The following is a 27,424-nucleotide window of genomic DNA, read 5'->3' on the forward strand; positions in this document are numbered from 1 at the left end:
TAAGCAGTTCTCTGGGCTTTCACTATGCAACATCAATCGCGGACAGAACAAGCCTTGAAGCAGAAGGCGCTCTCCTCCGTACCGAGCAGAACAGAAGACTCGCTGTTGTGCATTAGGCCCCTGAGCTCCTCCTCTAGCTCCGGAGGTCTGTCCCTACCGCCTCTCCCTGCTTGGCCTGTAAGTCTCAGGCTCCTCCCCTCACTCCAACCTCCTGCATCTTTCCCCGGCTCGGGCCTGTGTGAGTCTACGGCCTCCTTCAAGCTCTGTCTCCCTCGGCCTAGCCATTTACCCAGGTTTAGCGCGTTCACCCTGCCCGCTACTCTCCATAGGCCAGTCTATTACGAGTGCCCACAGTGTGTGGGACATGGAGTGAGCAGGAAGATGGCTGGCGGTGGAGAAAGCCGCTTTCTGGAAGGTGAGAGCCGGGCCTGCCAAATTGTGCTTGTCAGTGTATTATTATTGTGTGTGCGCCCTAGATTGGGATATAAATTTAAATGCTATAAATTATGAGGCGCTGCAGCCCTGGTCTGCATTTCATGCAGGGTCCTCCACCTCATCAGTATGGCAGGACTTTGTAGGAATGTGCTCAGTAATTTCTGAAGACTGCATCTTTGTGTTCAGTGTAATGTAAATACCAGGGTGTTCTTAACCCAATAGCACTGCAACCGTATAATCTGAATAACATAGGTTATATAATTCAGAACTCAGCATAATGTAAAGCATATGTACCTCATTGCACTGTTCACAAAGCAGCAGTTTTTTCATAATGCAGAGTAACCTAATGTCCCTGCTAAAACCCTATTTTTTTTCTTTCATGATTTAGAAAGAGCATACAATTTTAAACAACTTTCCATTTTACTTCTATTATCTAATTTGCTTCATTCTCTTGATATCCTTTGTTTAAAAGCATATCTAAATATGCTCAGTTGCTGTTTATTGGTGGCTGCACATAGATGTCTTGAGTGATTGGCTCACACATGTGCATTACTATTTCTTCAACAATGGACATCTAAAGAATGAAGCAAATTAGATAATAGAAGTAAAAGAGAATGTTGTTTAAAATTGTATTCTCTATCTGAATCATGAAAGAAAAAATTGGGATTTCATGTCCCTTTTAGCTCTGTCCTCAATTTAAATGCTATGCAGCTTTGTGCTCATCATAACTTGAAGGCCCTGTATCCATATGCTCGGTGCTCAGTGCGGAGGTCCCTGCAGGGTCTGTGCTCGGTGCCCAGAGCGGAGTTCTATGCTTGGTGAGGTTCTTGCAGGGTCGGTGCTCGGTGCCCAGAGCGGCGGTCCCTGCAGGGCCTGTGCCCAGAGCGGAGGTCCCTGCAGGGCCTGTGCCCAGAGTGGAGGTCTGTGCTTGGTGAGGTCCCTACAGGGTCGGTGCTAAGAGTTTTTATGCTTTATTTCCTACAGACCTGTAGGACAAATTGTTGCATTGAGTGGACTTCATATAGGACTTCAAAAGAGCCCTTCTTTAGTTATTTAAATAGTTTTTTTATTTTAATCAGAACCAGGACATAGCTTGTAAATACATTAAAGTGTTGGTACATTCGTATACATTACACTTTAAAATATAAAAGCTTTAATGAGTAAATATTAAATAAGTCCATAATTTTCATGATATATATATATATATATATATACTTTTTTTTTTTTTTACACTAATAATTTGCTAATTTACCTGTACCCTGGCCACCTCCGTGTCATATACTTCTTTTTTTTTTCTTCTTTTTTTGTAAACCTTTTTGACAGCTGTTTTTTTTCATTTAATAGGGGATGCACCACAAGCTCTATGTAAGTTATTAGCCACACGCTCCCTTCCTGTTGCTTTGAAGCAACTATTGGCTACTATTCAAACTGCACAAGTGCAGATCCCACTGCAGCTTCATGTAAACAGTGAATTCTCAATTGCATAGTGATTCACTGTTTACTACTGTCGCACATTTATTCCACAGTGAGAAACACCCCTAATAGTCATTGAAGGTTGTCAGTTTCATTTATGTTTAATCTATATGTTTAATATATTTTGAGTTTTAATGGAGTAAATAAAAGTGGACTAATGGCAACCTAAGGACCCTCCTGGGTCACCACCCACCCCCTTCTGTCCAAAAAGCAAGATATGTTGCCCTCTAATATTAAGAAAAAAATCGTACTTAAAAGGACAGTCTAGTTAAGATTAAACTTGAATGATTCAGATAGGGCATGCAATTTTAGATAACTGTCCAATTTACTTTTTATCATGAAATTTGCTTTGTTTTCTTGGTATTCTTTGTTGAAAGCTAAACCTAGGTAGGCTCATATGCTAATTTCTAAGTGCATTTTGACAGTTTTTCACAGCTAGACAGCGCTAGTTAATGTGTGCTATATAGATAACTGTGTTCACTCCATGGAGTTATTTATGAGCCCAGTTGCAGAATTTTTTTTCCACTTTCTGCGATGAGATTTTTTAAGTGAAAATTTTTCTGCAGGCCATTTTTAAATAAAATTCAATTTTAAATTAGGCAGTTACACTAAAGCACCAGTTCAATTGCAATGTGTTGGTTAACTAAAGAATAAAACATTTTTTAACGTTGTATAATATAGTGCAGTAGTTGAAATTTGCATTGCAAATTAATTGCAGATAAACTGAAATATAAAATGTCTCTTGAATAAATTTGTTTCCTTTTCTCTTGGTCTAATATAGAAATGTAGTAATAAAAAGATGCAATGCTCATAAGAACGTCTTACGTTCAGACCAAACAGCTTTGCAGACTGGGAAAGGCTAGGGGAGTGTTTGAAAAAAGCTGATTAATAATCAATGCACTGCTGCTTTACAGTGCTACTGCATATTTGTCTGTTAACTTCAAACAGCACTTTTCTCTTGATGCACTGGAGCACTTAAACAGTGCAGCCAGAACACAGCTCTGTTTGAAGAGTAGAGCTGCTAAGTCTAACAGTTCCTGCATGTGTTCTGTTCTTTCTGCAGACATGCTGCATTTTCTGCGATGACATCTCAGATCACTGTATGTTCTGCCTTTAGCACTGATTGCCTAAAATGCAAGTCTGTCAAAAGAACTGAAATAAGGGGGCAGTCTGCAGAGGCTTAGATACAAGGTAATTACAGAAGTAAAAAGTGTATTAATATAACCGTGTTGGTTCTGTAAAACTGGGGAATGAGTTATAAAGGGATCAGCTATCTTTTTAAACAATAACAATTCTGCAGTAGACTGTCCTTTTTTAAAGATTACTAATACTTTAGCAAGTGTAAGGGGTTTCTCACTGTGAAAAATATGTGCTGGCGTGACTGCAGCAGTAAACAGTGAATCGCTATGCGATGGAGGATTCACTGTTTACATGAAGCTGCAGTGGGATCTGCTATAGAATTGCACTTGCGCAGTTTGAATAGTAGCCGATGGTGGCTTTAAAGCAACAGCACAGGAGCGTGTGGCTAATAACATACATAGGGCATGTGTAGTGCATCCCCTGTTGGATGAACAAGCCGCCTGTCAAAATGTGGGGAAAAAAAAGAAAACGTATTTGATACAAAGGCAGCCAGGGCAAAGTTAACAGGGTAAATAAGAATAAATTATTAGTGTAAACAACGTGTGTATATATAGGGAAAATTATGGGCTCAAATGTTTTACTTATTAAGGGCCAGATTACACGTGGAGCGGTATTTAAAGGGACATGAAACCCCAACATTTTCTTTCATGATTCAGATAGAGCACTTTGCAAGCCTGTCCTCAGGCCTCCTTAACAGACCACATTTTAAGGATATCTGAACTAGAAAACAGGTGAAACAATCAGCTGATTAGTAAGCTCCCAGCCAAGGAAATCCTGAAAACTTGGCCTGAGTGCGCTATATATATACACACACAATACACACACAATTTTCCAATGTACTTGCATTATCAAATTTGCTTAATTATCTTGTCATCCTTTACTGAAGGAACATCATTGCACTACTGGCAGCTAGCTGAACACATCTAGTTAGCCAATCACAAGAGACAAACGTGTGCAGGCACCAATCGGCAACTAGCTCCCACTAGTGTATGATATATGTGCGTATTCTTTTTCACCAAGGTATACCAAGAGAACAAAGCACATTTAAAAAAATAGAAGTGAATTTAAAAGTGGTTTAAAATTGCATTATCTATCTGAATCCTGCAAGTTTAATTTTGACTTTCATATCCCTTTAAATGTTTTAGAATTTTAGAATGTAATTGCTTGGCTCAGAGAATAGAACTAGAGTTTTGGTAAACTTTTTATGGAGAATAACATTTTCCCCCATGGCCGAGTGAACATTTCTGTTACAGTTCACACGACAAAATGTGTTTCTAATTTTGTTATTTATGTTATAGCACTCTCTTTTCCACCGTAAGAGTTCAGTGCTGGGACCTGCTCCCATTAGACAAAACTGATAATCATTAGATGAAGAGGGCCCAACTGATAACCTGTGAGATTAAAAACTCTGGGTGGGGTGGTTCTAAGATCCAGTTATTAAAATTTTGAATTTCTCTAGCCTTAAACTAATTTCTTTTTTTGTGCCTTTTTAAATATTCTTTAAAGGCAAGGCTTGACGAGCCTGGTTACCTTTTGCGTCCATGGAAACTGGGGTCTGGTCGCTGAATTTCTGGGTCATGAAATGACACTATACTTACTGCAGGGTTCTTTTATAGGACTTCTCTAGGCTGTGCATGTAAACTACAAAGGCAGGTAACACTTGGTGTTGATGCTTCCTATTGGAAGAATGCACTGTTCTGTAGTTGGTCCGGGTAAAGTTATCAGCAGGATGTTCAAGTATGATTATCTTTATTATGCAATTAAAAGAAATAAAAAAAATAACCTATACAGAAGCAGTTGTCTTATATTGGCACCTTAGAGCCTAGTTTATCAACCTGTGGTACGTGTACCCCTGGGGGTATTCGGGGCATTGGCAAGGGTACTTCAGGGATTGGCCTTCATTTTTTTTTTGTGATGACCTATCAAAGAAAGCTGTGTTTCTAATTTCTACCCTCAAGCTCTCCTAATAGGGCAGAGTAGGAGTATTTTCTTTCCTAGTTTGAACCACTTCTCAATCACTGATTCACCTCACATTAGTAAAACCTTCAATTCTGGCTTCTTAGTGACATATGAGGGATGGAGTTGAGATTCACTGATTTGAACAGATAAAGTATATTACTGTGACCAAGCGTTAGAGAGACAAGGGGCAGATAAATGTGTCACTGTGATATAGGTAAAGTGCATCATACTGAAGTTTGAAATTGTTATTAAAAATAGAAAGATGGTACCATAAATATTTCCTCATCATGCAGAAAGTAGTTCCTTTGTTTTAATGTAAGAAACACATTAATTTATTATTATTATTATTATTATCATCATCAATGGACTATATATCTGTGTTTTATGTTATTTTCTGTTGTAATATTGTCAAATATTTAATTCCGGAAAACATAAAATAAATATCAGATTCCTATATATTTACTTCATTAACGTATCTGATAGAAACTTGGTAAATAAATTGATGCACATGATTTCCATTTTTGCTTTTATTAAAGATCAATAATATTTGTGTTACAGTTGGGGGTACATAGAAATCAATTGAATGCCTACAGGGGTACTTGCTACAAAAAGGTTGAGAAACACTGCCTTAGAGCAGTAACTAGTTCACCCAGGGATACTTTAACTGTGTGAGCTGATGCCTAGGAGACAGGTACTTTGCAACTGTGTGAACTAGGAAGAAAACCTGGACCTGTACAGAACAGCATCTGGTCCTTGCAATGGCAGTATGCCTGGGAAATCGGTACTGTGCTTAGCAGGCTCTCTGTAAATTGTTCTCTGTCCACACAGTGTCAGTATGCATGGGGGATATGTGCTGTACTTAGCAGATGATTCATCTAATTTTCTTTGTTTCTGCATTTTCATTATGTTTAGAAAGATTGGTAATGTGATTAAAAGTCATTCCATGTAATTTTTGTCCCAGTCCCTACAGTAGGAGCGTGACTGAGGCACCAGTGAGGTGCTTGACAAGTGTTCTGCGTTTTCCCTGTCCCCACCATGGCAGTATGTCTAGGGGACTGTTGCTATGCTTAGTAGGCGTTCCATGTACTTTTTACCTTTTGCCTGCAGTGGCAGTATGCCTAGGGGACTGGCACTGTGCAGATGTCACATCTGGATGCAGGATGTGTTGAAACAGTGCTGCACACAACAAAATGCTACCGCTCAAGTGACAGGAACTGGTGCTTAACACTACTCATTTCTGTACTTCTCGAGTTCTTAACTGCAAAAAAACCCCCAGCGTATATAACTTGTTTTTATTCTAATGAACTTTGTACAATAAGGACCTATATGGTGTTCCCAAAAAAAAAGATAAGGGACATTAAGTAATGTCACTTGAAAACCAAGTATTCTTGATACATCTACTGGATAGCTGATGCATGATTTATTTGCATTTTATAGGATACACTGGATTTCAAGCATTTAGGATCAATGTTTTCAGCGCTCCCAGGTAGAATAGAAAGGGCGTTCTGTAGTAAGACGAGATCAAGGTACAGCCAAGTAAAATGTGTAGGGCCAGATAACAAGTGGAGCGCAAAATATCGATTTTGCTAAAGCGATATTTGCACTCCACTGAGTATTACCAGCGCACGCAAATGTGCGCTGATATTACAGGTTAGGTGCAATGCGAGTGCAACCTCGCGTTTGCATCGCACTCACTAGAGCGCACTTCTATAGGCTCCAATAGAAGCCTCGTTCAAATGCCGTCAGACACGGCATAAGAACTAGTGCAGCGAAAAAATAAATAAATATATAAATATATATATATATATATATATATATATATATATATATATATATATATATATATATATATATATATATATATATATATATATATATTTATTTTACGTGTATATTCATATATATTTAGAGGGAACACACAGTTCCCATAGATCACTATGGAAAGGCACCTTTCAGTGCCGTTTTGTTTCTGACACCCCTCAACCGCCACTTTTAACCCCAAGAAACTGCTCTCTGCAATACTTTTTAATGAAAAATTGCAACTTTAATAGCTGGTTATTTATCGCGCACCTGCAAATGGGCAAATTTGGCGTTTGCGTCCAATAAATTAACACTCCATTTGTAATCTAGCCCGTAGTTGGCAAAATAAATCATTAAAGGGACATGAAACCCAATATTTTTCTTTTGCATATTTGTCATAATTCAAACAGAGCATGTGATTTTAAACAACTTTCCAATTTACTTCTTTTATCCAATTTGCTTTATTCTCTTGGTATTCTTTTTTTTAACGGAGTAGCTATGCACTACTGGGTGCAATCTGAAGACATCTGGTGAACCAATGAAAATAGGCATTTTTGTGCAGCTACCAATCAGCAGTTGGCTCCCAGTAATACATTGCTGCTCCTGAGCCTATCTAGATATTGTTTTCAACTAAGGATACCAAGAGAATGAAGCAATTTAGATAAAAGAAGCAAATTGGAAAGTTGTTTAAAATCACATGTTCTGTCTGAATCATGAAAGAAAAATTTTAATGTTTCATGTCCCTTTAAGAGAAACCTGCATTGTTTCTTCATATCCAGAATAAAAAAAAAAAATGTATGTGTAGTGGGATATTGTTGAAAACATTAATTTACAGTTTAAGAAACACTCAGTGTTTTATTTTTAATTTTAAACTTTCTGTAAAGTCTGGTATAATCAATAAGGATGTTTATTTGTTGAGTGAAATAAAAGAAGCCTTTTCCCTATGCTATACTTTACCTATGGAGACAGTGAAGTATAGTAGCTTTTGTACATTAGTGCTTTATTTGTACACCCTGTATAGTGGGATTTAGGAAGTGTTACCTTGTTAGATCAACCCCCCCCCCCAAAAAAACAAATCTCATTAGCTGTGTCATCCTTCACCGAAAGTTAAAATAAGGGAATAAATAGAAACACCTGTAAGTGTCATGGGTAACTCCCTATAAACCAATAATTCCAGTATACTCTAAACAGAATGTTAGTGGTGCATCACTTCCATTTTTTTTAAAGGGACACTCAGGTTAAATTAAAGGATTACTTTCTGTTATAATTTTTAAGCTAAACAACTAACATATTAAAGTTAATAAACATTAATTAAAACCTACTGACCTATATTTTCTCCAAAACTAAGTTTCATAACGTTCTAAAAGTTATATCTTTTATTCGCCGATGATGTCACGTTATCCTGCCCACTATTTTCAGCACTGAGTGTTCAAAATACTTAAACCAATAACTTTGTGTTTAAAGCGCCATTTTGAAACCTAGGTATTGTAAACGGATTGGTACAGAGCAAAGGATACCCACGGAGTGGGTTTGGAAAACAATTAAATTTGCAGACAAGATTTCTGATATACGGTAGAGATATGTTAATGAAATGCTATTGATAAAAAGCGTATTTGGGGTAGTTAGTTAGTAACAGGCATAGAGAATATTTACTTACAGTGGCCCTTTACATTTTCATGATTCAGATACAGCATTTAATTTTAAACAACTTTTCAATTTACTTCCATTAAAAAAAATGTGCACAGTCTTTTATATTTACAATTTTTGAGTCACCAGGTCCTACTGAGCATGTGCAAGAATTCACAGACTATACATATATGCATTTGTGATTGGCTAATTACTATCACATGGTACAAGGGGAGTGGAAATATACATAACTTTGAAATTTGTTATAAAAAAAATCTGCTACTCATTTGAAGTTTAGCCTAAGTGCTATTGCATTGTCTTGTTATCTTGCATTTGTTGATTATGCAAATCTAATGTGTTGACTGGTCCTTTAAAGTTTTGGTAATGTTTGAGCTTGATTAAAGGGGCAATAAACCTAAAAAATGTTATAATTCTGCACTATGTGCAGAATTATGTGACATAAGGATTAGCCGTATCTTTTAAAAAGAAAAATTGAAAGTACTGATTTACACCCAAAAGTGTACTTACCATTCATGTGTAACCGTCCTGTTTTCGGTGCAGTTTAAAAAACAAAACAAAAATGAATTGCAGGCATGCTTTCTAATCACTGTGCGCTCAATGGCACCATTCAACTTAAAGGGATACTAAGCCTAAATTTCTCTTGTTAAGTGTATCCAGTCCACGAATCATCCATTACTTGTGGGATATTCTCCTTCCCAACAGGAAGTTGCAAGAGGATCACCCACGACAGAGCTGCTATATAGCTCCTCCCCTCACTGCCATATCCAGTCATTCTCTTGCAACTCTCAACAAAGATGGAGGTAGTAAGAGGAGAGTGGTATATTATAGTTAGTTTTTTAACTTCAATCAAAAGTTTGTTATTTTTAAATGGTACCGGAGTGTACTATTTTATCTCAGGCAGCATTAGAAGAAGAATCTGCCTGCGGTTTCTATGATCTTAGCAGAAGTAACTAAGATCCACTGCCGTTCTCACATATTCTGAGGAGTGAGGTAACTTCAGAGGGGGAATGGCGTGCAGGTTATCCTGCAATAAGGTATGTGCAGTTAACATATTTCTAGGGGTGGAATTTGCTAGAAAAATGCTGCTGATACCGGATTAATGTAAGTTAAGCCTAAATACAGTGATTTAATAGCGACTGGTATCAGGCTTATTACCAGAGATACATACTCTTATAAAAGTGCAATATAAAACGTTTGCTGGCATGTTTAATCGTTTTTATATATGCTTGGTGATAAAACTGATTGGGGCCTAGTTTTTTTTCCACATGGCTGGCTTGATTTTTGCCTAGAAACAGTTTCCTGAGGCTTTCCACTGTTGTAATATGAGTGGGAGGGGCCTATTTTAGCGTTTTTCTGCACTGCTAAAATTACAGACAGAGACACTCAGCTTCCCTCTGCATGATACAGGACATCTCTGAAGGGCTCAAAAGGCTTCAAAAGTCGTGTTTGAGGAGGGTAACAACCACAGTAGACCTGTGGCAGTTGTGACTAGTTTTAAAAACGTTTTTTTCATTTATTATTCCGTTTTTGGTATTAAGGGGTTAATCATCCATTTGCAAGTGGGTGCAATGCTCTGCTAACTTGTTACATACATTGTAAAAATTTCGTTAGTGTAACTGCCTTTTTTCACTGTTGAACACAAAGTAAGGTATGTGTGACACACACACACCAAATCAGCGCAATAAACCTGAAAGTTACCAATTAAATATCATATGTAAAAAATAAATAGCAATACCTGACAAAAATATGTATAGATTCACAAATTTAAAAATAACAACACAAAGTCCAAAAATATAAACACAAAGAATGTTCTTTATACTTATTCTGGAAATATATTAATAATTGAAATGAAGCAAAAGACTCCAGCAGCTCCTCTGGAACAGGTGATTCCACAGACCTTGATAGCAAACACGTTTTTTTTCCTCTGAAAGTAGAGAAGAGCGCGGACTCAAATGCAGAGTAACAACAATTTAATAATACACACGACAAATGGCCACTCACAAGATAAAAAAGTAAAATCAGCATATATATGATAAAACCATAGACTTATCGACTCATGCCGGCAACCTTCTGTGTTAAGGAGATGTCAGAATAAGCGTGTCCCTCCACTGCCTTCCAAGTGTGGCCAAGTTCAGGTATGTCAGAGTCGGTATCAGTCCGTGAGGAGTATCTTCAAGCAAAGTTCAAGCAAAGTTCATTCAAATAGCATCAAATATGAACCAAAGTTATTAGTCAATGTTTGACCGCTTGAATAAAATACACGGGGGATAACAAGCTAAATGTGCGTTATAGCTGTGAGTTAACGTTCCTCTGCTCTTATACCTCCAAGCTCGTAGCTGCAGACTTAGAGCTGGGGCGGCTTCACAGGAACGGATGGCTCAGGGGGTGGACGGTGGGCGGTTCTCTACGCGTTTCGTCACGTCTCGGCGTGACTTTCTCAAGAGTGCTGTGTAAGGGGGAAGGAGAGGCTCTATAAAGGGGAGTGTCACTACACACACCCTCTTGTCTGACCAATCCTGTGAGGTGAAACACGATAGTATTCAGTGGATGATAACAACCATAGTGTTAAAAGGATAAACATTACATTATATACAATATCGCAATAGTAAATACATAATACATATACATATCAATTAATATATGAAGCAAACATATTAGTAATACCAAAAGATAAAAACAAAGATATAAATAAGTTAATATCGATATACTTAAAAAAGCTGAACATTCAGATACTAGAAAGCTGTGTATATACATATATAAAACAAAGTTTGAACCCATGCATAATAAGTGCATATAATAAATATGTATATAAAAGGCGATAACACACAAATGATATTGGAAAAATAGATATAAAAATAAATTATATGAATATTATAAAAATATGTTATAAAAAGGCCTGCAAGTCAATTTCTATATTGAGCCCATTAGGCTCCAAACAATTGAGATTTTTAATCCAAAAAGTTTCTTGTTTTCTGAGTTTTAATAACCTATTGGTATCCCATACATTAGGTTTAATCCACTCTATAATTTTGACAGAAAGATCTTGGGGATTTTGATTATGGTGGGTTTTAAAATGGCGAGACACACTATGATTATCGAAGCCAGATACAATATTATTTACTTGTTCTCTAATTCTATATTTGATTTTTCTCTTCGTGCGTCCTACATAGATGAGTCCACATTTACAGACTAATTGATAAACCACGTATGTGGTGTGACATGTGTATCTATCTTTACATGCATACTTTTTACTATGGTTGTAGTTGGAAAAATGGGTACTGTCTTGATCTATTAAAGGGCACAAGACACAATCAATCTTTTTACATGGATGTAAACCATTTTTCCCCCCACACCATTTATTAAGAGAGATAGATTGTTTTTTGTTATCTCTTAATTTTGTGGGTGCAATATAATTTTTGATGTCTTTACTTTTCTTAAAAATTACCTGCGGTTTCTCTTCCAAAATTAGGTTAAGAACGGGATCTAATTTTAATACATTCCAATGTTTCCTCAAAATATTCTTTATTTTGAAATGCTGATTATTGTATTGAGTTACAAACTTAGGATGATTATTTCTGTTTATATAATAATACTAGTACTAATAGTAATGACTTTTCAAGTGATAACTCAGATTGGGTAGATATCTCTATGTATGAAGATGATGAAGATTTTCCCATAAAACATTGTGATTTAAAAAGAAAATCAATGTTTTATCCCAAAAATCCACAAGGATTCATTAAATCCCCCTGGCAGACCTATAGTCTCTGGGATAGGCTCTTTGTGCGATAATCTATCCAAATTTATTGACAATTATCTACAACCTATAGTCAAATCCACCAGAGCCTATCTCAGAGACACCATTGACGGGATAAACAAATATGAAGATATTCCCTGGGTCGACAATTACATATGGATCACTTGTGACATATCCTCCCTTTATACAAGCATACCCCACGCCAAAGGGTTGGCTGCGATTAAAGATGTTTTGGGAAAGAACAAATTTGCAGAAAAACAGATAGAATTTCTATTGGAAGGAATTTCATTTATTTTAAATCATAATTATTTTTTATTTGAAGGCATTTACTACCGTCAACATCAAGGCACAGCGATGGGGACAACCTTCGGCCCATCCTATGCCAATTTATATGTTTCTCATTTTGAAGATAATCTTATTTGGAACAACAATCCATTTAAAGATGATATTGCCAAATATCATCGGTACATAGATGATATTATCTGAGATAGGCTCTGGTGGATTTGACTATAGGTTGTAGATAATTGTCAATAAATTTGGATAGATTATCGCACAAAGAGCCTATCCCAGAGACTATAGGTCTGCCAGGGGGATTTAATGAATCCTTGTGGATTTTTGGGATAAAACATTGATTTGCTTTTTAAATCACAATGTTTTATGGGAAAATCTTCATCATCTTCATACATAGAGATATCTACCCAATCTGAGTTATCACTTGAAAAGTCATTACTATTAGTACTAGTATTATTATATAAACAGAAATAATCATCCTAAGTTTGTAACTCAATACAATAATCAGCATTTCAAAATAAAGAATATTTTGAGGAAACATTGGAATGTATTAAAATTAGATCCCGTTCTTAACCTAATTTTGGAAGAGAAACCGCAGGTAATTTTTAAGAAAAGTAAAGACATCAAAAATTATATTGCACCCACAAAATTAAGAGATATCAAAAAACAATCTATCTCTCTTAATAAATGGTGTGGGGGGAAAAATGGTTTACATCCATGTAAAAAGATTGATTGTGTCTTGTGCTCTTTAATAGATCAAGACAGTACCCATTTTTCCAACTACAACCATAGTAAAAAGTATGCATGTAAAGATAGATACACATGTCACACCACATACGTGGTTTATCAATTAGTCTGTAAATGTGGACTCATCTATGTAGGACGCACAAAGAGAAAAATCAAATATAGAATTAGAGAACAAGTAAATAATATTGTATCTGGCTTCGATAATCATAGTGTGTCTCGCCATTTTAAAACCCACCATAATCAAAATCCCCAAGATCTTTCTGTCAAAATTATAGAGTGGATTAAACCTAATGTATGGGATACCAATAGGTTATTAAAACTCAGAAAACAAGAAACTTTTTGGATTAAAAATCTCAATTGTTTGGAGCCTAATGGGCTCAATATAGAAATTGACTTGCAGGCCTTTTTATAACATATTTTTATAATATTCATATAATTTATTTTTATATCTATTTTTCCAATATCATTTGTGTGTTATCGCCTTTTATATACATATTTATTATATGCACTTATTATGCATGGGTTCAAACTTTGTTTTATATATGTATATACACAGCTTTCTAGTATCTGAATGTTCAGCTTTTTTAAGTATATCGATATTAACTTATTTATATCTTTGTTTTTATCTTTTGGTATTACTAATATGTTTGCTTCATATATTAATTGATATGTATATGTATTATGTATTTACTATTGCGATATTGTATATAATGTAATGTTTATCCTTTTAACACTATGGTTGTTATCATCCACTGAATACTATCGTGTTTCACCTCACAGGATTGGTCAGACAAGAGGGTGTGTGTAGTGACACTCCCCTTTATAGAGCCTCTCCTTCCCCCTTACACAGCACTCTTGAGAAAGTCACGCCGAGACGTGACGAAACGCGTAGAGAACCGCCCACCGTCCACCCCCTGAGCCATCCGTTCCTGTGAAGCCGCCCCAGCTCTAAGTCTGCAGCTACGAGCTTGGAGGTATAAGAGCAGAGGAACGTTAACTCACAGCTATAACGCACATTTAGCTTGTTATCCCCCGTGTATTTTATTCAAGCGGTCAAACATTGACTAATAACTTTGGTTCATATTTGATGCTATTTGAATGAACTTTGCTTGAACTTTGCTTGAAGATACTCCTCACGGACTGATACCGACTCTGACATACCTGAACTTGGCCACACTTGGAAGGCAGTGGAGGGACACGCTTATTCTGACATCTCCTTAACACAGAAGGATGCCGGCATGAGTCGATAAGTCTATGGTTTTATCATATATATGCTGATTTTACTTTTTTATCTTGTGAGTGGCCATTTGTCGTGTGTATTATTAAATTGTTGTTACTCTGCATTTGAGTCCGCGCTCTTCTCTTCTCTACTTTCAGAGGAAAAAAAACCTTTTTTCACTGTTATTTCAAATTTTGACAATTTGTTTTTCTTAAAGGCACAGTAACGTTTTTTATATTGCTTGTTAACTTGTTCTAAAGTGTTTTCCAAGCTTGCTAGTCTCATTGCTAGTCTGTACAAACATGTCTGACACAGAGGAAACTACTTGTTCATTATGTTTAAAAGCCATGGTGGAGCCCCATAGGAGAATGTGTACTAGATGTATTGATTTCACCTTAAACAGTAAAGATCAGTCTTTATCTATAAAAGAATTGTCACCAGAGGGTTCTGTCGAGGGGGAAGTTATGCCAACTAACTCTCCCCACGTGTCGGACCCTTTGCCTCCCGCTCAAGGGACGCACGCCAATATGGTGCCAAGTACATCAGGGACGCCCATAGCGATTACTTTGCAGGACATGGCTGCAATCATGGATAATACCCTGTCAGCGGTATTAGCCAGATTGCCTGAATTAAGAGGCAAGCGCGATAGCTCTGGGGTAAGACGAGATACAGAGCGCGTAGATGCTGTAAGAGCCATGTCTGATACTGCGTCACAATATGCAGAACCTGAGGACGGAGAGCTTCAGTCTGTGGGTGACATCTCTGACTTGGGTAAACCTGATTCTGAGATTTCTAATTTTAAATTTAAGCTTGAGAACCTCCGTGTATTGCTTGGGGAGGTGTTGGCTGCTCTGAATGACTGTGACACAATTGCAGTGCCAGAGAAATTGTGTAGACTGGATAAATACTATGCAGTGCCGGTGTGTACTGATGTTTTTCCAATACCTAAAAGGTTTACAGAAATTATTAGTAAGGAGTGGGATAGACCCGGTGTGCCGTTTCCCCCCCCCCCTCCTATTTTTAGAAAAATGTTTCCCATAGACGCCACTACACGGGACTTATGGCAGACGGTACCTAAGGTGGAGGGAGCAGTTTCTATTTTAGCAAAGCGTACCACTATCCCGGTTGAGGAGAGTTGTGCTTTTTCAGATCCAATGGATAAAAAATTAGAGGGTTACCTTAAGAAAATGTTTATTCAACAAGGTTTTATTTTACAGCCCCTTGCATGCATTGCGCCTGTCACTGCTGCGGCGGCATTCTGGTTTGAGGCCCTGGAAGAGGCCATCCATACAGCTCCATTGACTGAAATCATTGACAAGCTTAGAACACTTAAGCTAGCTAACTCATTTGTTTCTGATGCCATTGTTCATTTGACTAAACTAAGGGCTAAGAATTCCGGATTCGCCATCCAGGCATGTAGGGCGCTATGGCTTAAATCCTGGTCAGCTGACGTGACTTCAAAGTCTAAATTACTCAACATTCCTTTCAAGGGGCAGACCTTATTCAGGCCTGGCTTGAAAGAAATTATTGCTGACATTACTGGAGGTAAGGGTCATACCCTTCCTCAGGACAGGGCCAAAACAAGGGCCAAACAGTCTAATTTTCGTGCCTTTCGAAAATTCAAGGCAGGTTCAGCATCAACTTCCTCTGCTTCAAAACAAGAGGGAACTTTTGCTCAATCCAAGCAGGCCTGGAAATCTAACCAGTCCTGGAACAAGGGCAAGCAGGCCAGAAAGCCTGCTGCTGCCTCCAAGACAGCATGAAGGAACGGCCCCCTATCCGGCAACGGATCTAGTAGGGGGCAGACTTTCTCTCTTCGCCCAGGCGTGAGCAAGAGATGTTCAGGATCCCTGGGCGTTGGAGATCATATCTCAGGGATATCTTCTGGACTTCAAAGCTTCTCCTCCACAGGGGGATTTCACCTTTCAAGATTATCTGCAAACCAGATAAAGAAAGAGGCATTCCTACGCTGCGTGCAAGACCTCCTAGTAATGGGAGTGATCCATCCAGTTCCGCGGACGGAACAAGGACAGGGTTTTTATTCAAATCTGTTTGTGGTTCACAAAAAAGAGGGAACCTTCAGACCAATTTTGGATCTAAAGATCTTAAACAAATTCCTCAGAGTTCCATCATTCAAGATGGAAACTATTCGAACCATCTTACCCATGATCCAAGAGGGTCAGTACATGACCACAGTGGACTTAAAGAATGCCTACCTTCACATTCCGATTCACAAGAATCATCATCGGTTCACAGGCATTACAAATTTGTAGCTCTTCCCTTCGGGTTGGCTACAGCCCCAAGAATGTTTACAAAGGTTCTGAGCTCTCTTCTGGCGGTTCTAAGACCGCGAGTCATAGCGGTGGCTCCTTATCTAGACGACGTCTTGATACAGGCGTCAAGCTTTCAAATTGCCAAGTCTCATACAGAGATAGTTCTGGCATTTCTGAGGTCGCATGGGTGGAAAGTGAACGAAGAAAAGAGTTCTCTATCCCCTCTCACAAGGGTTTCCTTCCTAGGGACTCTTATAGATTCTGTAGAAATGAAAATTTACCTGACGGAGTCCAGGTTATCAAAACTTCTAAATGCTTGCTGTGTTCTTCACTCCACTCCGCGCCCTGCGGTGGCTCAGTGCATGGAGGTAATCGGCTTAATGGTAGCGGCAATGGACATAGTGCCATTTGCGCGCCTGCATCTCAGACCGCTGCAATTATGCATGCTCGGTCAGTGGAATGGGGATTACACAGATTTGTCCCCTCTACTAAATCTGGATCAGGAAACCAGAGATTCTCTTCTCTGGTGGTTACCTCGGGTCTACCTGTCCAAGGGTATGACCTTTCGCAGACCAGATTGGACGATTGTAACAACAGATGCCAGCCTTCTAGGTTGGGGTGCAGTCTGGAACTCCCTGAAGGCTCAGGGATCGTGGACTCAGGAGGAGAAACTCCTCCCAATAAATATTCTGGAGTTAAGAGCAATATTCAATGCTGTTCTAGCTTGGCCTCAGTTAGCAACCCTGAGGTTCATCAGATTTCAGTCGGACAACATCACGACTGTGGCTTACATCAACCATCAAGGGGGAACCAGGAGTTCCCTAGCGATGTTAGAAGTCTCCAAGATAATTCGCTGGGCAGAGTCTCACTCTTGCCACCTATCAGCAATCCATATCCCAGGTGTAGAGAACTGGGAGGCGGATTTTCTAAGTCGTCAGACTTTTCATCTGGGGGAGTGGGAACTCCATCCGGAGGTGTTTGCTCAATTGGTTCATCGTTGGGGCAAACCAGAACTGGATCTCATGGCGTCTCGCCAGAACGCCAAGCTTCCTTGTTATGGATCCAGGTCCAGGGACCCAGAAGTGACGCTGATAGATGCTCTAGCAGCTCATTGGTTCTTCAACCTGGCTTGTGTGTTTCCACCGTTTCCTCTGCTCCCTCGACTGATTGCCAAAATCAGACAGGAGAGGGCATCGGTAATTCTTATAGCGCCTGCGTGGCCACGCAGGACCTGGTATGCAGACCTAGTGGACATGTCATCCTTTCCACCTTGGACTCTGCCTCTGAGACAAGACCTTCTCATACAAGGTCCTTTCAATCATCCGAATCTAATTTCTCTGAGACTGACTGCATGGAGATTGAACGCTTGATTCTATCTAAGCGTGGCTTCTCCGAGTCAGTCATTGATACCTTAATACAGGCAAGAAAGCCTGTCACCAGGAAAATCTATCACAAGATATGGCGTAAATATCTTCATTGGTGTGAATCCTAGAATTACTCATGGAGTAGGGTTAGGATTCCTAGGATATTGTCCTTCCTCCAAGAGGGTTTGGACAAAGGATTATCAGCTAGTTCTTTAGAGGGACAGATTTCTGCTCTGTCTATTCTTTTACACAAGCGTCTGGCAGAAGTTCCAGACGTTCAGGCATTTTGTCAGGCTTTAGTTAGAATTAAGCCTGTTTTTAAACCCGTTGCTCCTCCATGGAGCTTAAACTTGGTTCTTAAAGTTCTCCAAGGGGTTCCGTTTGAACCCCTTCATTCTATTGATATCAAACTTCTATCATGGAAAGTTCTTTTTCTGATGGCTATTTCCTCGGCTCGAAGAGTCTCAGAGTTATCTGCCTTACATTGTGATTCTCCTTATCTGATCTTTCATTCAGATAAAGTAGTTCTGAGTACAAAACCTGGGTTTTTACCCAAGGTGGTTTCTAACAAGAATATCAATCAAGAGATTGTTGTTCCATCATTATGTCCTAATCCTTCTTCAAAGAAGGAACGTCTTTTGCATAATCTAGACGTAGTCCGTGCCTTGAAGTTTTACTTACAAGCTACTAAAGATTTTCGTCAAACATCTAACCTGTTTGTTGTTTACTCTGGACAGATGAGAGGTCAAAAGGCCTCGGAACCTCTCTTTCTTTTTTTGGCTTCGGAGTATAATCCGTTTAGCCTATGAGACTGCTGGACAGCAGCCCCCTGAAAGGATTACAGCTCATTCTACTAGAGCTGTGGCTTCCACCTGGGCCTTTAAAAATGAGGCTTCTGTTGAACAGATTTGCAAGGCTGCGACTTGGTCTTCGCTTCATACCTTTTCCAAATTTTCCAAATTTTATACTTTTGCTTCTTTGGAGGCTGTTTTTGGGAGTCAGGTTCTACAGGCAGTGGTTCCTTCCGTTTAAGTTCCTGCCTTGTCCCTCCCATCATCCGTGTACTTTAGCTTTGGTATTGGTATCCCACAAGTAATAGATGATCCGTGGACTGGATACACTTAACAAGAGAAAACATAATTTATGCTTACCTGATAAATTTATTTCTCTTGTAGTGTATCCAGTTCACGGCCCGCCCTGTCCTTTTAAGGCAGGTCTAAATATTAATTAAACTACAGTCACCACTGCACCCTATGGTTTCTCCTTTCTCGGCTTGTTTCGGTCGAATGACTGGATATGGCAGTGAGGGGAGGAGCTATATAGCAGCTCTGCTGTGGGTGATCCTCTTGCAACTTCCTGTTGGGAAGGAGAATATCCCACAAGTAATGGATGATCCGTGGACTGGATACACTACAAGAGAAATAAATTTATCAGGTAAGCATAAATTTATGTTTTTTTCTTACATGATTCAGATAGAGCATGCGATTTTAATCAACTTTCTAATTTACTCCTATTATCAAATTTTCTTGTTCTCTTGCTATCTTTATTTAAAAAGCAGGAATGTAAAGCTTAAGAGCCAGCCCATTTAAGTTAAGCGCCCTGGGTAGTGCTTGCTTATTGGTGGCTACATTTAGCAAACCAATAAGGAAGCATAACCCAGGTTCTTCACCAAAAATGGGGCCCCCTCTTAGCTTTACATTACTGCTTTTTAAATAAAGATAGCAAGAAGAAAAAGTTAGTGTTTAGTATCCTTTTAATGTAGCGTGTTCTCATGCAAGTAAAGCAGTCACTCACTTTTCTTATTCTTGGTGCAACATTTTGTTTTAGGTCCTCTGACAAATGTAGGCCTGCGCAACTAGCTGTATCCCTGATGGTATGACAGGCTAATGAAGTAGGCTATAATAGGGTATGGTGGTTGTGTTTGCTATATGTTTGTTAGAGATTGCCAACTCTATAACAAGCAAAGCAATGCATAATCATGACACTACCTCCTCCATGCTTTACAGAGCAAACTAGTGAATCCTTCTTATCTGCCTCCAAATTCAGGGCTTGATATACTTGAGCACCAGGGTGCCCAAAAGTGCACAAGATAGTGTCCTGTCCCTGTTGCTTTGATGGAAGGAGGTCAACTGTTAGCCCTGCTCCTCTTTCCAGTGCGGCTGTACCGCGCAGCATGCAGTATTAATCAACTCTCCAAATTCCTTCTATTATTACATTTGCTTTATTTTCTTGGTAACCTTTGTTGAAAAGTAAATCTAGTTTGGCTGATATGAGCTTAGGAGCGTGCATGTGTCATTAGCAGTCTATGGCAGCTGGCTTAAGACACGTTCACGCTCCTGAGCTCACCTAGGATTACTCTTTAACAAAAATACCAAGAGAACTAAATTTTGATAATAGACATACATTGGAGTGTTGTTTAAAATTCTGTGCTTTGTCCAGTCTACTAAAAGAGACAGTCTAGCCAAAATCAAACTTTCATGATTCAGATAGGGCATGCAATTTTAAACAACTTTCCAATTTACTTTTATCATCATATTTGCTTTATTCTAATCTCTTGATATTCTTTGTTGAAAGCTAAACCTAGGTAGGCTCATATGCTAACTTCTAAGCATTTGTAGGCCACCACTTATCTCAATGCATTTTGACAGTTTTTCACATCTAGACCGCGATAGTTCATGTGTGCTTACTGTTGTGGAGTTATTTAAAGAACTGAGATAAGGGGGCAGTCTGCAGAGGCTTGGATACAAGGTAATCACAGAGGTAAAAATAATTTAAAGGGATAGTAAACACCAAAAATGTAATTGCTTAAAAATATAGATAATCACTTTATTTACCATTCCCCAGTTTTGCATAACCAACACTGTTACAGAAATATACTTTTTACCTTTGTAATTGGCAAGAGTCCATGAGCTAGTGACATATGGGATATACAATCCTACCAGGAGGGGCAAAGTTTCCCCAACCTCAAAATGCCTATTAATACACCCCTCACCACACCCACAATTCAGTTTTACAAACTTTGCCTCCTATGGAGGTGGTGAAGTAAGTTTTTGTCCTTGATTTTCTACATTGATATGCGCTTCTCAGCATTTTGAAGCCTGATTCCTCTCAGAATACAGTGAATGTCAGAGGGATGTGAAGTGAGTATCACCCATTGAATTCTATGGTTTCTGAAATCTTTTTCATAGGTTCTCTATCGGTCGTAGAGATTCATCTCCTACCTCCCTTTTTATATCGACGATATACTCTCATATTCCATTACCTCTACTGATAACTGTTTCAGTACTGGTTTGGCTATCTGCTATATGTGGATGGGTGTCTCTTGGTAAGTATGTTTTCATTACTTAAGAAGGAAAATATTTTTCTTACCTGGGGTATAGTCTTTTTTCAAATTGACTGCTTTTTCATTAAATTTTCGCAGGCAAAATTAGGCTTCCGAGGTGCAAAATGCTGATGTTTATTGCGTCATTCTTGGCACAAGATTTTTTTTGGCGCAAAGGTACGTCCGGTGACGCAAATTCGTAATTTCCAACGTCTTAGTTGATGCCGAGTTTCCTTGCACAAGGTTGCGTCTGCAATGACGCGAGTGTGTCACTTCCGGATGTTGTTAGCGCCAAAAAAATTCATTTTGCGTTGTGTCATACTTGGCGCCAAATAATTTCATTATTTAAAACCCCATTCCTATGTGCTTCTTGCCTTTTTTCTATGTCAGAGGGCTATGTTTGCATTTTGTTCCCATTCCTGAAACTGTCATATAAGGAAATTGATAATTTTACTTTATATGTTGTTTTTTCTCTTACATTTGCAAGATGTCTCAATCTGATCCTGTCTCAGAAACCACTGTTGGAACCCTGCTGCCTAATAACAGTTCTACCAAAGCTAAGTGTATCTGTTGTAAATTTGTGGAAGTTATATCTCCAGCTGTGGTATGTAATGGTTGTCATGATAAGCTTTTACATGCACAGAATGGATCCATCAGTAATAGTACAATGCCTGTTGTTCCTTCAACATCTAACGTACATGATATCCCTGTGAATATAATAGATTTTATTGCTGATGCGATTCAGAAGGCTTTGTCTGCTATCCCACCTTCTAATAAACGTAAAAGGTCTTTTAAACCTTCTCATAAAGTTGATGACATTTCAAATGACCGACAACATACTGAATTATCCTCCTCTGATGAGGATCTATCTGATTCAGAAGATCCTACCTCAGATATTGACACTGACAAATCTACAGGTAGCCCTCAGTTTACGCCGGGGTTAGGTTCCAGAAGGAATGGTTGTAAATCAAAACCATTGTAAATTGAAACCCAGTTTATAATGTAAGTCAATGGGAAGTGAGGTAGTTAGGTTCCAGGCCCCTTTCAAAATTGACATAAGTAACACATAATACATTATTTTTAAAGCTTTGAAATGAAGACTTTAAATGTGAAACAGCATTATTAACCTAATAAAATAGATTGTATCATCATCAAACTAAGTTTAATAAACAAACATTTGCTAAACCGCACCTAATACAATTCTCACACTAACACAGACTGTATCATCATCAATCTAAGTTTAATGAACAAATACAAAATAATCACACAACAGACTGTATCATCATCAAACTAAGTTTAATGTAGAAAAACGTTTTTTTACTTGCATTTTTCTACTGCTAAGGGCTCCATTGCTCGGTTCTGGTTATACACTGATTAATTTCAGCCTGTCTGTGTTTAATCGCACAACAGACTCTATCATCATCAAACTAAGTTTAATGAACAAAAACGTTTTTTTACTTGCCTTTTTCTGCAAACAGTTCTCTGCATTGAGTCTGCAGCTAAAGGAAGTGCTAGATCTTGTTCCTTTGAAAGCTGATCCATTGATCATGTCTGGCTTGCTTTTCTTTGCATGTGTTTTGCTGCTACACAAGCGGACAGCTCCACCTACTGGCTATTTTAATGTATGCATGTGCTAATGCTTTCAATAGCAGTCAATGCTTTTCAATAGCAAAAAAAAAAGGGCGTTATTCTGAAACGGCGCAAATTGAACCTTCGTAAAGGGAGGACCACCTGTACTTATTTATTTAAAATGGAGTATATTCGTTCCTTGTTAAAAGAGGTGTTGGATATTGAGGAAACTAGTCCTCTTGATACTAAAACTAGTAAACTTTTTAATTATGTTTATAAACCTCCTGTGGTTACTCCAGAGGTTTTTCCAGTTCCTGATGCTATTTCTGATATGATTTCTAAGGAATGGATTAGGCCTGGTACTTCTTTTATCCCCTTTTCAAGGTTTAAAAAATTGTATCCTTTGCCGGCAGTTAGTTTGGAGTTTTGGGAAAAGATCCCCAGAGTTGATGGGGCTATTTCTACTCTTGCCAAACATACTACTATTCCTATGGAAGATAGTACTTCCTTTAAGGACCCTTTAGATAGGAAACTTGAATCTTATCTAAGGAAAGCTAATTTATATTCTGGCTATCTTCTCAGGCCTGCCATTTCTATGGCTAATGTTGCAGCTGCATCAACTTTTTTGTTGGAAAGTTTAGCGCAACAGGAAACAGATCCTGATTTGTATAGCATTGTTCGCTTGCTTCAACATGCTAATCATTTTGTCTGTGATGCCATTTTTGATATAATCAAAATTGATGTTAAATCTATGTCTTTAGCTATTTTAGCTAGAAGAGCTTTGTGGCTTAAATATTGGATGCTGACATGGTATCTAAGTCTAGATTACTATCTCTTTCTTTCCAAGGTAATAATTTATTTGGTTCTTAGTTGGATTCGATTATTTCAACTGTCACTGGGGGAAGAAAGTTTTTTTGCCTCAGGATAAAAGATCCTAAGGGTAAATCTAAAGCTTTTAACCGTTTTCTTTCCTTTCGACAAAATAAGGAACAGAAACCCAATCCTTCCCCCAAATAATCTGGTTCCAATTGGAAACCTTCTTCAAGTTCAAAAAAATCCAAGCCGTTTAAGAAACCAAAATCTATGGATTCAGAGTATTGTCTCTCAAGGGTATCGGATAGGATTCACGCATCCCAGCAAATCCAGTAAAGGCTCAGGCTTTTCTCAAGTGTGTTTCAGACCTGGAGCTTTCAGGGGTAATCATACCAATTCCGTTTCAGGAACAGGGTCTGGGGTTTTATTCAAATCTATTCATTGTCCCAAAGAAAGAAAATTCATTCAGGCCAGTTCTGGATCTGAAAATGTTGAATCGTTTTGTAAGAGTGCCAACTTTCAAAATGGTAACACTAAGGACTTATTCTGCCTTTTGTTCAGCAAGGGCATTATATGTCCACAATAGACTTACAGGATGCATATCTTCATATTACGATTCATCCAGACCACTATCAGTTTCTGAGATTCTCTTTTCTAGACAAGCATTACCAATTTGTCACTCTTCCATTTGGCCTAGCCACAGCTCCAAGAATCTTTTCAAAGTTTCTCGGTGCCCTACTCTCTGTAATCAGAGAACGGGGTATTGCAGTGTTTCCTTATTTGGACGATATCTTGGTACTAGCTCAGTCTTTACATTCTGCAGAATCTCACACAAATCAACTAGTGTTGTTTCTTCAAAGACATGGTTGGAGGATCAATTTACCAAAAAGTTCCTTGATTCCTCAGACAACGGTCACCTTTTTAGGTTTCAAGATAGATTCAGTGTCCATGACTCTGTCTCTAACAGAAAAGAGATGATTAAAATTGGTTTCAGCTTGTTGGAACCTTTAGTCTCAATCATTCCCTTCAGTAGCTATGTGCATGGAAGTTTTAAGTCTCATGACTGCAGCATCGGACGCGATTCCCTTTGCTCGTTTTCATATGAGACCTCTCCAGCTTTGTATGCTGAATTAATGGTGCAGGGATTATACACAGATATCACAATTAATATCCTTAAATCCCAGGATCGCCATCGTATAGTTCAAGGGGCTTCTTTTGTTCGTCCAACCTGGACTGTGATCACAACAGATGCAAGTCTTTCAGGTTGGGGAGCTGTCTGGGGATCTCTGACAGCACAAGGGGTTTGGAAATCTCAAGAGGCGAGGTTACCAACTAATATTTTAGAACCCCGTGCTATTTTCATGGCTCTTCAGGTTTGGCATCTATTGAAGGGAGAACCGTTCATTTGTTTTCAGACAGACAATATCACAACTGTGGCATATGTCAATCATTAAGGTGGGACTTACTGTCCCCAAGCTATGAAAGAGGAATCTCGGATACTTGCTTGGGCGGAATCCAGCTCCTGTCTAATTTCTGCGATTCACATCCCAGGTGTAGACAATTGGGAAGCGGATTATCTCAGTCGTCAGACTTTACATCCGGGGGAGTGGTCGCTCCATCCAGATGTGTTTTCTCAGATTGTTCAGATGTGGGGTTTTCCAGAAATAGATCTGATGGCTTCCCATCTAAACTAGAAACTTCCCAGGTACCTGCCAGGTCCAAGGATCCTCAGGCGGAGGCGGTGGATGCGTTAGCAGTTCCTTGGTGTTACCATCCTGCTTATATCTTCCCGCCTCTAGCTCTTCTTCCAAGAGTGATCTCCAACATCATCATGAAACAATTGTTTGTGTTGCTGGTAGCTCCAGCATGGCCTCACAGGTTTTAGTATGCGGATCTTGTTCGGATGTCCTGTTGCCAACCTTGGCCACTTCCTTTAAGACCAGACCTTCTGTCTCAAGGTCCGTTTTTCTATCAGGATCTCAAATCATAAAATTGGAAGGTATGGAAATTGAACGCCTAGTGCTTAGTTATAGAGGTTTCTCTGACTCAGTGATTAATGCTATGTTACAGGCTAGTAAATCTGTTTCTAGGAAGATTTATTATCGAGTTTGGAAAACGTATATTCATGGTGTTCTCATAAATTCTCCTTGCATTCTTTTAGAATTCCTAGAATTTTACAGTTTCTTCAGGATGGTTTGGATAAAGGTTTGTCTGCAAGTTCCTTGAAGGGACAAATCTCTGCTCTTTCTGTTTTTTCTCCAACATAGGTGTGTCCGGTCCACGGCGTCATCCTTACTTGTGGGATATTCTCCTCCCCAACAGGAAATGGCAAAGCTGGTCACATGATCCCTCCTAGGCTCCGCCTTCCCCAGTCATTCTCTTTGCCGTTGTACAGGCAACATCTCCACGGAGATGGCTTAGAGTTTTTTGGTGTTTAAATGTAGTTTTTATTCTTCAATCAAGAGTTTGTTATTTTAAAATAGTGCTGGTATGTACTATTTACTCTGAAACAGGAAAGAGATGAAGATTTCTGTTTGTAAGAGGAAAATGATTTTAGCAACCGTTACTAAAATCGATGGCTGTTTCCACACAGGACTGTTGAGAGGAATTAACTTCAGTTGGGGGAAACAGTGAGCAGACTTTTGCTGCTTGAGGTATGACACATTTCTAACAAGACTCTGTAATGCTGGAAGCTGTCATTTTCCCTATGGGAACCGGTAAGCCATTTTCTTAGTTTAAGTAAAAGAATAAAGGGCTTCATTAGGGCTTAAAAAACTGGTAGACATTTTTCTGGGCTAAAACGATTACTTTACTAAGTATATTTGGCAGATTATTACTTTTAATAGTTGTTAAATCTTGGGGATTGTTTTAATAAAAACGGCAGGCACTGTATTGGACACCTTTTTCACTGGGGGCCTTTTCTAGTCATAGACAGAGCCTCATTTTCGCGCCTCTAATGCGCAGTTGTTTTTGGAAAGCATGGCATGCAGATGCATGTGTGAGGAGCTAAGAACCACTGAAAAAGCTTATAGAAGGCATCATTTGGTATCGTATTCCCCTCTGGGCTTGGTTGGGTCTCAGCAAAGCAGATACCTGGGACTGTATAGGGGTTAAATGTAAAAACGGCTCCGGTTCCGTTATTTTAAGGGTTAAAGCTTTCAAATTTGGTGTGCAATACTTTTAAGGCTTTAAGTTACTGTGGTGAAATTTTGGTGAAATTTGAACAATTCCTTCATACTTTTTCACATATTCAGTAATAAAGTGTGTTCAGTTTGAAATTTAAAGGGACAGTAACGGTTTTATTGTAAAACGTTTTTTGTGCTTTGTTGACAAGTTTAAGCCTGTTTAACATGTCTGAACCATCAGATAACGATGTTCTATATGTATGAAAGCCAATGTGTCTCCCCATTTAAATATATGTGATATATTTGTGTCATAATGTCCAAACAAAGTAGGGATAATAATGCCATAGATATGATATTGCCCAAGATGATTCCTCTAATGAGGGGAGTAAGCATGGTACGGCATCATCCCCTTCTGTGTCTACACCAGTTTTGCCCACACAAGAGGCCCCTAGTACATCTAGTGCGCCAATACTTATTACCATACAACAATTAA

At 38.6% G+C, this 27,424-nt stretch overlaps 1 protein-coding gene across 2 annotated transcripts in view; it reads left to right on the top strand.

Annotated features, from left to right (window-relative positions):
* Positions 1-201: 201 nt before the first annotated feature.
* The window catches only part of SENP6 (SUMO specific peptidase 6), a 611,027-nt gene continuing 583,804 nt past the window's right edge, over positions 202-27,424 (top strand). For both annotated transcript variants that reach the window (XM_053710452.1, XM_053710454.1), the window contains exon 1: positions 202-415. In XM_053710452.1, coding sequence (XP_053566427.1) covers positions 382-415 — 34 coding nt within the window. In that variant the 5' untranslated portion in view covers positions 202-381. The remainder of the gene's footprint in view (positions 416-27,424) is intronic.

This window comes from Bombina bombina, chromosome 4, assembly GCF_027579735.1.
Source record: "Bombina bombina isolate aBomBom1 chromosome 4, aBomBom1.pri, whole genome shotgun sequence".
NCBI lineage: Eukaryota > Metazoa > Chordata > Amphibia > Anura > Bombinatoridae > Bombina > Bombina bombina.